This window comes from Bubalus kerabau, chromosome 7 (genome assembly GCF_029407905.1).
Source record: "Bubalus kerabau isolate K-KA32 ecotype Philippines breed swamp buffalo chromosome 7, PCC_UOA_SB_1v2, whole genome shotgun sequence".
Lineage (NCBI taxonomy): Eukaryota > Metazoa > Chordata > Mammalia > Artiodactyla > Bovidae > Bubalus > Bubalus kerabau.
The window spans coordinates 106,173,001-106,187,758 of NC_073630.1; the positions used below are offsets into that span (position 1 = coordinate 106,173,001).

General features: G+C 44.3%; 1 protein-coding gene across 15 annotated transcripts in view; it reads left to right on the plus strand.

The window, feature by feature from the left end:
• Nucleotides 1-14,758, plus strand: part of AFF1 (ALF transcription elongation factor 1) — a 196,929-nt gene that overhangs the window by 92,077 nt on the left and 90,094 nt on the right. For 7 of the 15 annotated variants that reach the window (XM_055589045.1, XM_055589047.1, XM_055589052.1 and 4 more), the window contains 2 exons: nucleotides 4,223-4,346; nucleotides 4,742-5,662. The exons of 1 other annotated variant lie outside the window; for it this stretch is intronic. In XM_055589045.1, the coding sequence (XP_055445020.1) occupies nucleotides 4,223-4,346; nucleotides 4,742-5,662 (1,045 nt within the window). The remainder of the gene's footprint in view (nucleotides 1-4,222; nucleotides 4,347-4,741; nucleotides 5,663-14,758) is intronic. 7 more of the 15 variants (XM_055589048.1, XM_055589049.1, XM_055589053.1 and 4 more) reach the window with 1 other exon arrangement.

Sequence of the window (14,758 nt, forward strand, 5' to 3'; positions counted from 1 at the left end):
TGTCTGACTCTTTGTGCCTCCATGGACTGCAGCATTCCACCCTCCTCTGTCCTCCACTATCTCCTGGAGTTTGCTCAAGTTCACGTCCATTGACTCAGTGATGCCATCCAACCATCTCATCCTCTGCTGCCCCCTCTTCTTTTGCCTTCCATCTTTCCCAGCATCGGGGTCTTTTCCAGCTGCAAACTTAATAAGTAAAAGCCGAGTAAACCAGAAAGCCACCGGTGTGACTGGCAAAATCCTGTTAGTTACAAGAAAGTAGACGTTCTAGAAAAATGAGGGCTCACAGTTTGCCCTGTGTTGTCTTGGGGCTTAGACTGGTCACTTCCTGTCTCTTCTGCCTTCCTCTGCCCTGCCCAGGGGCCTTGGTGAGCAAGACCCAAGAGGGAGTTGCCCAGCAGACAGTGTGGATGAGAGTGAGTTTTCTCTCACCAAGTTTAGACCTCATAAAACTCATCCTACCGGTGACACCTGGGATGGCTTTTCCCCACCTCACTATTTTGGGGTTTCTTAGTTGAAGGGTGATGGTGAATAAGAAAAAAAATACTCAAAAGTTCATCTCAAAACTGACATAGGGGGAAAAAAAAGCACCCATTAAAGTCTTTTAAAAGCCTAAAGGAAAAAAAAAATTGCTATAATATTACATATGTCTGCCAATGAAATCTGGGTGTGTCTTTTGAACTTTTTTTTTTTAATTAATGAAATAAAACCTTTAAGCAGAATCTTTAGTAGAATTTCTTCCCAGTAGGAGTTATGCGCCTCAGTTTTTGAATCATGAGCCAGTGTTTGGAATTTTGTAAAATCGGGTTCTTCTCATTATTTATGTAGCAGCTTGTATTATTTTGGAATAAAAATTTAGAAGCGTGGTAAAAACACTAACTGCTGAGATAAGACTGAGATGATCGATTTAAAACACTTTTGTAACTGTAAACCAGTGTAGCTTGTCTTCACGTGCGTGCAATTGACAGGAAACGTAAGCAAGGACCCTGAGCAGCCTACAAGTTAAGGCACTGCTATTACACATGCTCAGTGTTCAATCCAGGACTGAGAATTTTGTCATTTAGGGTTCCCTTTTTTAAGACAAAGGTAGCAGTTACTCAGGAGTGGGCAGAGCTCTTATAACAGAGCCACAGGCCGTGAACACTCATAAGCAAATCAGGCTCTAGAAACTCCACTGATGTAACCAGCAGAATCAGACAAGGGAGAACTCCCTGTGTGAGGAGAATAGCAAAGCAGACACCCTTGCAGAGCTGCTTCCCCTTCTCTGTGCACCCGTGTAGGGTGTCTGTATCAGGTAGCTTTGCAAAAGAGAAGCTTGGGAATTCAAGTGGTATCGAGGACTTGTGATATGCCCCAACCCTCCCTGCAAACAAAGTGGTTGTGAAGCAAGTTTGAAGGAAAAGCTACTTTCTCATCAACCCTCTTAAACTTGGCTCCCATAGTTGGATGTTAATGCTACATGGTTCTTTTTCTTGCTGTTTTTCAGCCAACAAGGATCACCAAAATCATAAACCAACTGCAGGAATTCTTGAGTGGCCAAAAGGTCCATTGTGCCGCTGTCACCCAGAAATAAGTATGTCTGACGTGTGTGAGGTTCAGGCTCTTATTAAAGAAGACTCCAGAAGCCAGTTTCTGGTTTAGTTTTCCGTATGTTGACTCACATAATTGTTCACATTATTGTTCTCTTAAAATCGGATATCAAAATACCCCATCATCTAGGAAAAGTTTGTGCTATTGTGGTCCAAGCAGGTAATTCTTTACTACATCCCAGTGAATTCAACCAGGTAGGTTAGCCCCTGCCACGCCACCCCCCACCCCCGCCCCAACCTATAGATTGAAAGCCTATAGAAACAGCAGAGTCATTTTGTAGTGATTATAATTTTTTAAACACTGTTCTTACACATGTCTTTCAGAGTTATATTTTAAAAGTTACAAGTAATGCACTATAAGCATAGTGACTATTTTTAAATTAAAAAACATTGAGTGTTTAGCTTTATGCAGAGGGCTCTGCATTAGCACCAGGAGACAGAAAAATATGAGAGGTTCTATTATGACGGGTCTTCCTCTTTTCAAGGGGAAAGGGGAAAAGAGAGGGAGAACCACATGACATATCGTCAGGTGGATTGGAGGAAGCCTTGAGGGTGGGTGAAATTGGAGTCACTCCAGATAGTTACTGGTAGTTGGAAATCGGGGCTAGTGTATGTGGTTGAGAGAGAAGCAGAAGAAATGAAAGCATCAGAGTCCACAATATCACTGAGGAGCAGGGAGTAGTCTGATGCGCCTGGAATATAGAGGTGATTTGCAGGAGAATCATACTTTGTGGGTACCCTGGACCTGGAAGAATTGTTATCCTTCAGTGAAAGAGGGTTCTGGGGGTGGGGGGATTAGAACAGGAGGGTGCCCTTGACCAGGTGTGTTTGGGAAATGGACAAGGCTGTCAGGTAGAATGCACACGGTGGGCCAGCTGGCAGGCAGCAAGGTCATTTTTGGGGTCGATCTAGATTATGGGGCAGTTTTTAATGCCAAAGCAAGGGTTGAGAGTTGATTCTGCAGCAGCAAAGGGCTGTTGAACACTTGTTATTTTAAAATACGGGTAGTGACATGAGAACCAGAGCCTTAGGTCCTATTTCTTTCTGTAAGAAGGCTAATTAGAGGGATGCAATGTAGGGGAGGCAGGGAGACCAGTAAGTAGGCTCAGGTTGGGGAAATCAGAGAAGTCCTGAGAGAGGCCAAGAAGGGGATGGAGGGTAGGGTGTCCAACAGCAAGGCTAGAATTCCTAAGGCACATAGTGCCTTGGAGAGACAGCTGAATATTTTTTGATTTATTCAGATAATAAACTGGGGTTTCAGTAGATATGCTAAAGCACGTCTATGAGGGCAGAAGTCTTCCAATAGTTGTTCCCCGCCCACCCCCCCCCCTAGATTTTTTTGTTTTGTTTTGTTTGGCTGTGTGGGGTCTCCGTTGTTGCATGGTCTATTCTCTAGCTGTGGTGCGTGGGCTTCTCATTGCAGTAGCTTCTCTTGTTGTGGAGCACGGGCTCTAGGGCATTTGGGCTCCAGGAGTTGTGGCTCCCAGGCCCTAGAGCACAGGCTCGGTAGTTGTGGTCCATGGGCTTCCTTCCGAGGCACGTGGGATCTTCCTGGGTCAGGGATTGAACCCATGTCGCCTGCACCTGACAGGTGGATTCTTCACTGAGCCACCAGGGAAAGACCCTTCTTACCAGTTCTTGTTTTCATTATTCTTACATATCACATGTGGGGTTGGGATGGCCTGGCCTCAGTTCTGACCTAAGGCAAGCCCACTTCTGGTTTATACGCTAAAACTGCACTCTTGTGGGTTTCCAGTTTTTGTGATTTGGTTGACAGATCTTAACCCCTTCTGTGCCAGGGCTGATGATTTAGGATACATTTTTATGTGGTTTAAATTGGGCCATCAGATTATAGGTTTCTCCGTGGTAGAGCTGACATCTAAAATCGGATTTTCCCATCCTTGACACTTGAAATGAGAAATAAAAATTATCTTTTCAAGTTTACATGCTGAGACACTTCCAGGAGAGTGGGCTGAAAAGAAAGTAAATGCTGTTTTGGGTGCCTGGTAATCTTTTAATTATGAAATAAGCCCTTTGATTTTAATCTTCCAAAATGTACAATACTGATCCAGGAATAAAGTTCACATCCTGCTGACTTCTTCAGATGAAAAGCTTCCACCTCTACCTGGTATTTTGCAGACTGGAAGCAAAAATATCATTAATCTTGTCTCAGTTCCCCCACTGACTATAAAAGACTGTTCCGTTTGGAGTCAGTCCTGAGCCACAAAGGCAGGCGGGCAAAATGAATGCTTAGGTTACCAGAGCCAGGACCGGAGCTGGGGGGTCACAGCCAGTTCGTTGACTGTGGCCTTAATCTAGGAGCAGGATGAGACACTTGGGCTTTCTTTCTTTCTTTTTTTAGGATTTGTTTTTATTTATTTATTTGGCATGCGGGCTCTTTGTTTCGGCATGCGGGATCTGGTTCCCTGACCAGGAATCGAACCAGGCCCCCTGCATTGGGAACTTGGAGTCTTAGCCACTGGACCTCCAGGGAGGTTCCCTTGGGCTTTCTTTAAATCCGCTCTCTGTTGCCACAGCTTTTTGAGCTGTCCTTGCCTCCCTCACAAACGGGCGTGCGCAGCAAAGCTTGGATACTGATGAACTTTGTTTGTGTTCTTTTGTGGCGTCTGAAGCAGCTTGTACAATGAAGACAGAAACCTGCTTCGAATTAGAGAGAAGGAAAGACGCAACCAGGAAGCTCACCAAGATAAAGAGGCATTTTCTGAAAAGATCCCCCTTTTTGGAGAGCCATACAAGGTATTTCTTGAATACGGGAAAGTCTGATTTATCAGCATGTTTGACTTTGTGTTGAAAGTGAGTCTGAACAAGGGTCGCAACTGTGGAAATAAGACAGTTATTCTAGAGATTGTTTTTGAAGACAAAATATAAAAGTCCTCTGAACCTCATTAATCAAATTGATCAAAGTTTGTGGTTTTCTTTTGTAATGTTTGTCTCCTGTATTTAGTAATATTTGTCCATGGCAGGCTTCTCAACAGGGGAATTGAGTTAAAGTTGCATGTTAAATTCTGTGTTACACATTATAATGAGATGTTTCTTTTCTAACGGCATTATGTAACGTGGTTTACTAAATGGTGATTTCTCTTCTCCTTTTGTCCCTTAGTATCTAACTCTGTTGTCTTCTCTTTTTTCAGACAGAGAAAGGTGATGAGCTATCCAGTCGGATACAGAACATGTTGGGAAACTATGAAGAGATGAAGGAGTTCCTTAGTAGCAAGTCCCACCCCCAGCGCTTGGATGCTTCCGAAAATAGGCTGGGGAAGCCGAGATACCCTTTATTTCCTGAGAAGGGGAGCAGCATTCCACCCCACTCCTTCCACACCAGTGTCCACCACCAGCCCGTTAACACTCCTGCCTGTGGACCACATCCTGCTGGTAACATCGGCCACCACCCAAAGATGGCGCAGCCAAGAATGGAACCAATGCCAAGTCTCCACGCCAAAAGCTATGGCCCACCGGACAGCCAGCACCTGACCCAAGAGCGCCTCGGTCAGGAGGGGTACGGCTCTAGTCATCACAAAAAGGGTGACCGCAGGGCTGATGGAGACCACTGTGCTTTGACGACAGACTCCGCTCCGGAGAGGGAACTTTCGCCTCTGTTCTCTTTGCCTTCCCCAGTCCCCCCTTTGTCACCTGTACATTCCAACCAGCAGACTGCTCCCAGAACGCAAGGAAGCGGCAAAGTTCCCAGCAGTAGCAGTAGCAATAAAGGCTACTGCCTGGCCAAGTCTCCCAAGGACCTAGCGGTAAAGGTGCACGATAAAGAGACCCCTCAAGACAGCACAGTGGCAGTGGCCAGCCTTGGGGTAGCCCCTCCTCAGCCACCTTCTCAGACCTTCCCCCCGCCCTCCCTCCCCTCAAAAAGCCTTGCAATGCAGCAGAAGCCCACGGCTTATGTCCGGCCCATGGACGGTCAAGACCAGGCTCCTAGCGAGTCTCCTGAACTGAAACCCCTGCCGGAGGAGTACCGGCAGCAGACCTTTGAGAAATCAGACTTAAAAGTGCCTGCCAAAGCCAAGCTCACGAAGCTGAAAATGCCTTCTCAGTCAGTCGAGGTGAGTGGAAGTCCACATCTGGGGCGATTCCTGCGGGAAGGAAGATTTGAGGGGGGTAGTTTTCAGGGCAGGGGTGTCCGTGGCCTTTGTAGAGGGAGATTCCTTCCTGGCTTTAGGATCTTGTTGGCACGCAGAAAACTCAGGTCTGAGGTGGATTACTGATGACAGATACTGAAATGTGATTTGTAGGAGGTTTTGAAAAATCTTCTTATTGAGCCGTGATTTACATACAGTAAAATATAGAGCTGGTTAGAGGACAGCTTACTCTGTTTTGAAAAATGTGTACACCTCACAAATGTATATGCCTGTACAACCCACAACCCAGTCAAGGCAGAGGACAGTTGTATCATGAAAGTCTCAGAAAGGTTTTGAGCTGTTTTTGATATTTTTGACTTTGTGGCGTGGGGGTGTGGCACTGACTTCATTAAAGAAAATATAAAGAAAAAAATTGTTCTGGTTGATAGATCCTCTGTCCCAGTTAGTTTTTCCTCAGATCCAAACCATAAAAAAGGGAAAGCAAGAGGTCAAAATGTTGAAGGCAAAGTATTAATTTTTAAAGATTTGTTCCCTGTATATGGTAAGAAACTTTGAAACTAAATTTCTGTTCTATTTTATTTATCACCTATGAAAGAAGAGTGGGGGTGTGGTGACATCTCATTTGAGAGTGAGTCACAGATATAATACAGAATGGTATTCAGCGATAGCTTTTTGACGAAACCAAAACACTCAGTCTTTTTCAACAAAGGAAAAATTCCTTTTTATGCTCTTTTGACAAATGGCAGTGCGGTGCTTGAATGAGGAGAATCGGACCGCCCGTCCTAGCACTGCGGTTCTAAATTAGCACCAGCTCTTCAAGTTCACATTCGTAGTGCAAAGTGAAATGTTTGAAGTGAATTTATTCTAGCACTTCTCTGTTAAAGTAAAACCTGTGGTTCGGTTGCATGTATAGACATTCTAATTTGCATATCCATTGCCCAAAGATGTGTGCGTGTGTGCGTGTGCCTGTGTGTGCGCACGCGTGCGTCCACATACCAGTTTTACATAGTGTTGGAAGGTTAAGAAAAAAAGAGAAAATGACTCCAGGATCCTCAGCTGGAAAGATAACCCTTATCTTGAAGGAGGAAAATCTGTTTCTTTGTGACTTCAGCTTTTGGTTTAGAAGAGGTTAGGGTTCTGGCCACAGTTAACTCTTGAGCTGGAGTGTCTCTGGATATCTTCAAAATGTGACTGGTTTTCAGGTTGAAGAAAAATTAGAAATGGCCGGGGGTGGGGTGGGTGGCTGGTGGAGAGGATGGTAGAAATGACCAAGATGGTAGAACTTTCCCTTTAACCCTGTAAGTTACACACATTCACTGCTGTGAGGCATTTATTGAACATTTTGTGCTGGGATGAGCGGTGGGGAAGAGCAGAGAATGAAGGTGGAGAAGAATAGAGGTCTTCTCTCCTATGGTCAGTCATGTCTGACTCATGGTGATCCTGTGGACTATAACCCGCCAAGCTCTTCTGTCCATGGGATTATCCAGGCAAGAATACTGGAGTGAGTTACCATTTCCTCCTCCAAGGGATCTTCCCAACCCAGGGATCCTTAACCACTGGGCCATCGGGTAAACCCCTATGGTCAGTCAGCCCTCCTTATAATTCAGAAAGAACGTATTGGAGTTTTCTTCCCTTTATTTATCAAATAAGGTCTGTTATATTTTCCTAGTTTTTTTTTTTTTTTAAAGTTAAGGAGACAATTTGACTTTTATTTTCCTTCCAAAAGAAAACTAAGCAACTAAATTTGCTTTAAAACAATTTTAAGGCAAATTAACAAGTATTTGCATTGTCTACCAAGTGCCCAGTCATATGGGTAAGCCCAGGGTGGGTCCCTGCCCCAGAGAGAAGGCAGGCTAGCATGAAGGTCAGCCTACACACACGACACAATTCAGGAGCTGTCTGCTACTAGGTACATAGAGAAAGTCTCACACTTCAGCCTTAAGATTGTGAGCCCATGTAAATTCAGCCAACAGGTTTTCCTGTAGACTTTTTAGGTGAGAGGGTGGCAGATAACGTTTTGCTTTATTGGTTTAAAGAAAAAAAAAAAAATGATAAGGCCAGTTGAGATGTCTCCAGGGTCTTAAAGCTCCTTGGACTTAATACATATTTCAAACATAGGACCGCATTAGATGGCCCTTGCATATTTTCTTTTTAACTTGTTTTTAATTAGGTAATTGCTTTACAGGGTTGTATTGGTTTCTGCCTTAAAACAACACAAATCTGCCGTAAGTGTACGTATTCTTGCATATTTTCTGAGTGGGCGTTTGGAACGAACAAAATCCTCCATAGATTTGGTGATAAGAGAACGGGATTTTCTTTGTTTGTTTGGATCTGCTATCAACAATGAGCAGATGTCTTCAGCCTGTGTTTGTAGTCAGCCTTCATTTTAACATAGTGGCTCCGTCCAGCCTCTGAGCAGGGCTGTCGGGCCGGTGGCAGCTGTGGTGCCAACCCTTGGAGCCCCCGGGTGGTGTGGGTGGCATGGGAGGTGGAGCTGAGGCTTGGGCAGGTGGAGGGCTCTGGGCAAAGAACTTGTAATGAAGGGAAGTCATTCTGGGGAGCAGGAATACTGGTGCGCTCTGGCTAGATTTTAGATTTGTTTTTAGCTCTTTTAAGTAAGATCTTGCATTTCACAGACTTACCATTTATTTTCTGTTCATAGACCCAATAAGATGACAATTCTTTATGGTTTTTAAGACATATAGATTGGATTTAAAAATCTCAAATTTTAGTATTCTGGTGAATCAAAGAAAAGCATAGAGGGTGGGGGACAGGGAAAAAAAAAAAAAAAAAAGCAGGGAGCTAACCCCAGAGCAGGCAAATTCTGAATGTAGAACAAGAAAATAAGCAACCTCTTGGGCTGTTTGTGGCCTTGGTGCAGAAGCACAGAGAAGACCAGGGCGGAAGGGGAAGTTGGCTGTTGATAGAGCTACGGGAAGGGACATGGGCATGGCTAAGTGGTTTTCCTTTATTTGCTGAATTTGTCCTAAGGCAGATCGGAGGAGGCTTCCTTTCCTGGCTTTCTGAGCATGAGGGTTTTGCAGTTTGTTTCTTTGTTCCCCCTTCCCTATTGCTTCCATCAAACCGTGTTGTTCAAAATGGACCTAAGTGGGAAAGTCATCTTGTCTGCTTGGAGTCCTTTATTCTCAAACCACATACATACATATGAGTTCCTTACTAATTTCTGTCCTTCCATTTCATGGGAAACACTGGGTTTGTATATTTTAGTTGGTTCTCCTAGAAGATGGTATTCCTTTCTTGAATAAGTCATGCTCATGGTTAAAACTTAGTCTTTCCTAAAATCCTACAGGGAAAAAAATTATCACAGGGTCAACATTCTGACTAAACAGAGGCCAGAGCACACAGTCTGTGCTGGGTTTTTCTCTGGGCATGTTGGTTTTAGTTTTGTGTCAACTGGAAGATGTATAGTGGCTTGAAATGACCCATCTGAGGGTACAGCCAGAACTCTGCCATCGCGTGTGGATGCCTTCCAGCTGTGGAGTTGCCACTTCAGAGATGGAGCTGCCCAGATGCAAGGCTGAGATTCCTTTCTAGTGCTTTTCTACCCGAAGTGAACAAATGAGAGTGAGAGGAAAACCAAGGCATCTCTGTGTGAGTGTTCCTAAGCGTGGACCTTGGGCCGGAGGAGATGGGCTTAGAGGCAGGACTTAGGAAACAGACATTTTGCTGAAAGGGAGAATTAGAGTAAGCGGAGGTAGGCATGTTAAATTGTGTACTGGATTCAGAATATTAGAATTTTATGACTAAACCTACAGCCTTGCAGATAAAGCATAGAAGGGTGAAGGCACTTAATTTTGCTACAGTTTAGGCACTTAAATTTGCTACAGAGCCAGAGCTAGAACTCTCAGTTCTACCGTCTTTCTACTTCTGCTTTTTAAATCTGCATGGAGCAAGGAAGGATCTATTTGGGGGGGGGGGGGTGGGGAGCAATGCCTTGCAAAATCAAATAAGATATCTCTCAGTCATTCTGACTCTTTTCCACCCCATGGACTATAGCCCACCAGGCTCCTCTGTCCCTGGGATTCTCCAGGCAAGAATACTGGAGTGGGTTGCCATTTCCTTCTCCAGGGGATATTCCCGGCCCAGGGATGGAACCCAGGTCTTCCGCATTGCAGGCAGATTCTTTACCATCTGAGCCACCAAGGAAGCCCCAAGTCAAAATGAGAAGTAAATCAGAAAGAGAAAAACAAATATCGTGTATTAACACATATATATGAAATCTAGAAAAATGGTACAGATGAACCTATTTGCAGGGCAGGAATAGAGATGCAGACAGAGAGAATGGATGTGTGAGGGGAAGAGGGGTGGGGTGAATTGGGAGATTAAGATTGATGTATATTCACACTATCCTGTGAAAAACAGCTAGTGGGAAGCAGTTGTATAGCACAGGGAGCTTAGCTTGGTGCTCTGTGGTGACCTACATGGGTGGGTTGGGGTGGGAGGGAAGGTGAAGAGGGAGTGGATATATATATATATATATATCTGATTCACTTAATAGTACGGCAGAAATGAATACAATATTGTAAAGCAATTATACTCCCTCACAAAAAAAAGATTCACGGAGACCACTGGAGGGTCTTGAGCAGGAGAATGATATATCTACTTTCTTTATTTTTGGAAGGGATCACTCTGGCTTCTGGGTGGAGAATGGCTTGGAGGGACAAAGGTGACCTAAGTGGGGAGGCCAGACTGTGGGGCTAGGAGATGCCGGTGGCTTGGAGTAGGATAACGGCAGTGGGTGTGGTGAGACGCAGACAGATTCCAGATATAACGGGCAGGGCTTTGTGATTGAATGGAGATGTGAATGGGCTTGAGGTGTGAGTGAAAGTGAGACATCAAGGAAGGATCTATTTTGTGGGGCGGTGGGTGGGGGCAATACCTTTCAACAAAATGGGATCTTAGTTCTCTGACCAGGAATTGAACCCTTGTCTCTTGCATTGAAAGCTTGGAGTCTCAACCACTGGATCACCAGGGAAGTCCTGAGGAAGGCCCTATTAGAAGGGTTTGGATGGTGAGATGATACCTGCTCCAGAGATGGAGTTGACCTGGGCCTAACAGGTTTGGAGGGAAAACCAGGAGCTCTGGGTAGATGGTGCATTATGTTTGAGATACCGTTCAGTATCTAGGTAGACAGGACACATTGACCATGGTCAGTAGTAGACCAGCCCAGAGAAGACATTAAGACTGGGTGTTTGTGGAGGGGTAAGAATCACAGGATTGGAAATAAATGAAATGGAGCCAGCATTCGATAAGCACATGGCACAGGTCAATCAAATGGGGAAAATAGGAAAGGGGATGACAAACCACTCCAAGAAGTCCAGAAAGGCAGCATCTTAGCATGAGTAGTGGCCTCTGGTTCAGCCCTGGGTCTCAGGACAAGCATGAGCAGAATTTGCCCTCTGCTGGGACAGAGCCTCCAGCAGCCAGGGACCGGCTCTCAGGAGGGGAGTGGGGTCCTCCCGGGGAGAGCCTTTAGTTGCTTGGCTCAGTGGGCTCATTTTAAGGAATTTATCTGTGGGTGTCATGGTCTTGCTCTTAAGACATTCATGATTCTATGGTAGACTTTTCAGAACAACTAATACAGGAGTTCACGTTGGTCACTGGGACTCCATTTTGAACCACTTGACATAGCTTAAATCCTGGAAGTTTCACACAAGATGAATGGAAATCATAACACAAAAGAAATCTCATCTTAGCACTGGAAATCAATTTGGTCTGTGTTTGCGTAGAGTGAGGGTTTGAAGTCTGGGGACCAGGCAGGTGCAGCTGAAGAGGCCCGCAACCAGACCCTCCCTGGGTCAGTTCTGCAAGCTGTGGCAAGCTCAGGGGTGGGAGGAAATGGGGTCCTACTGGGTCTTTGGAAACAAAAAATCAAAGATCATCTTGGAAATGTTGAGACTCTGCTTATAGATGAGGGGAAATGATAGGTTTCTGTTTTTTTTCACTCAAGGTTTGATGTGTATGTGTAAATATTTCAAGTATCTTAATTTGTGCAAATAAGTCCCTGGAACCCAGCAAGATTCACTGTCAGTTTATTTATTTATTTTTTTCACTGTCAGTTTAAATTTGCTTCTGCTTCTACCTCCTCATATGGTCCTCCGTCATTCCCCTCTGGAGAAATCTGGCTTTGAAATCTGATGAGTTTCTCATTTCTGCAAAGCAATTGCTCTTTGCTGTGGCCTCTCATGACATCATTTGGGAACGTTTTCTGATACTAAATCCTTCAACCTCCTTTCAAGACTCAGGTGTCACCTGCAGCTGTGAATTCATTGTTGGACTACCTTAATGCATGCGATTCTTAAATTACACCTCCCATTTTAAGGAAACTGCCGGCCTTGTACTGTGGAGTAATCCATAGTGGAAAACTGTGATAATGATTCACTTTGCGTTCGTGCATACAGTCTTCCCTACTTTCATGTTTAGCTCTCTTACTATCTTAAACCCTGAAAAGAGGAACTTCCCCGTTATGAAATGATCTAACCCCTTAAGAGGTTCACTTCTGCTATGTCGATGGTGTATATCCTGCTGATGCTTCACTCAGAGTATTGTTACGTTCCCCCGCTTCCATGTCCCATCATTAGTTCCATACTTTAATATATCTTCGGCACCTAGCATATGGCAAGCCTGCTGCTGAGGATGGGGCTACAGTGGTGGGCAAACCCCAGGTGATGTCTGTCCTCTTGGACCTTAGCTATCTAGTTAGAAACTGACACTATTCAAATAACCACTCAGATCAATGTGTGAGAACTATGGCAGGTTCCATTAACCCCATAATATAAGGGACTCTAATCTAATTCTATAATATAAGGGAATTTGCAAACTGTTATTATTGGGACTTCCCTGTGGCGTTAGTGGTCAAGAACCCACCAGCCAGTGCAGGAGATATAAGAGATCCCTGGGCTGGGAAGATCCCTTGGAGAAAGAAATGGCAACCCCCTCCTATTCTTGCCTGGAGAATCCCATGGATGGCAGGAGCCTGGAGGGCTACAGTCCATGGCGTTGCAAAGAGTGGGACACAACTGAAGTGACATAACACAACACAAAAACTATTATAATCACCATAAAGGGGGATTGTGGCTTAGAGTGTAGGTGCTTAGGGAAGAATCCTCAGGGGAAGTATTGAGTGAGATCTGAATGGTGAGTGGGACTGAAAAAAGTGAGGAGTTACTTTAGACCATGTGACCCGCTATAACAAAATGCTGCAGATTGAATGGCTTGTAAACCATAGACATTCATTTCTCACAGTTCTGGAGGCTAAAAGTCCAAGATCAGGCCATCAGCATGGTCATGTTCTCACGAGGGCTTTCTTGTGAGTTCCCAGACCATGCCTTCTTGCTGCGTCCTTATGTGGTGGGAGGGACTAGGACTTTCTCTGAAACTTCTTTTCAAAGGCATCAATTCCATTTCGGAGGACTCTACCCCTACAACTTAAGCATCTCCCTGAGGCTCCCACCTCTTACTGTCATCACCTTTGGGAGACAGGATCTCAGCCTGACTTTTGGGGGCACATCAGCATCCAGGCTATACAGTAGGTGTGTTAGGAGTTAAACCGTATCAGTATTCCAAGCAGAGGGCAAGTGTGTGCCAGTGGTTTATGCTGCGTGATGTACAGAGACTGTTAGAAGTTTTCTTGGGTTATAAACCCTGGACTGTAGATCAAAGGGAATTTGTGCATTCATTTTATGCATTCATTCTGAAACTCAGTGGCAGGTTTGAATCACCTGGGGGAAGCTGGTTAAAAATACAAATGTCTAAAAATAAAAATTCCTGGGCCCCATTGTAGAAAATTCAGCAAGTGTACAGGTGGACTCAAGTGTTTGTAGCTGATTCTCATGAGGTTTCTTCTAGAGCCTGGAAATGAAACTGTTTCAGAAGGACTGATAACAAGCCGCAAGAAGTTCAAGAAAGGCCCCCTGGTTTTGGGGTCTCCCATGTGGACCCTGAGAGCAAAAGATCTGCTGAATTGATGAGTCTGCTTGTGCTGAGCAGGACATGATAGGAACCACAGGGAAGAAATAAGGGACTAGGGCCCCCAAGCCTACATACACGCTTCCTCTACAGCTCATGTGTATGTGTGTTTTTTTTTCTTGTTTTCCTTGCATGCTAAGTGACTTTAGTCATGTCCAACTCTTTGTGATCTTATGGACTGTAAGCCCACCAGTCTCCTCTTTCCATGGGATTCTCCCAGCAAGAAATACTGGAGTGGTTTGCCATGCCCTCTTCCAGAGAATCTTCCCTGCCCAGGGATTGAACCTGTGTCTCTTCTGTCTCCTGTTTTTTTTTTTTTTTTTTGACAGGTAACACCACCTGGGAAGCCCTTTTTTCCTTGAATCTCCAACATTTTCAAGTTCATGGGGGAAAGTAAGATTCTGATACAAACTTATTTAGCCCCATTCAGTTTGCTAAAAATATTTGTATTACAGTAGCTCTTTTATTGCAGATTTAAGTTAGATTCCATGAGCTGGAACTCAGTTAACTTGGGCAGACCTATGTGACGTACATGTTTGTGAGGAAAATGATGGCAGAGCGAGAAAGGTTGTGAGCACAGTTCTTCAAGGACGTTGAGAGGCTGAGGCAGAGTACCTTCTATTTATGAGAAATAATGAATAGTGACTAACCTGTATCTGCTTGGCTAAATTTTAGATCCCCAAATATCTAAATATAGACGTTTAAAAATAGTGGCAAATGACTGACAGGTTTGAGTTGAAGCTGCAAACAGCCCAAGGGCTAGGCTGGACCTGCAGACTATTTTGTTTTGCCTATATAATGTGTGTTTTCTTTTTTTCCTCCCCTTTGAGCCAGTGTTTACAAAATGGAGAAATCTGGTGAAAAATCATATTTTCTGTTTTGCCAGCTAGAACTGAGTAGATGCTGCCACCTTTAATTTCCTGATTCTGGCATTTTTTTTTTTTTTTTTTTTAGTTTGAAGAACCTCTTTAAACTCTGAAGGAAACATTTTATATAACAGAAGCAAAATATTTTTGAAAAAAGAACTCTAAAATTGCTAGAAGTGAGTTGGTGCAAAGAATAGAATTGCTT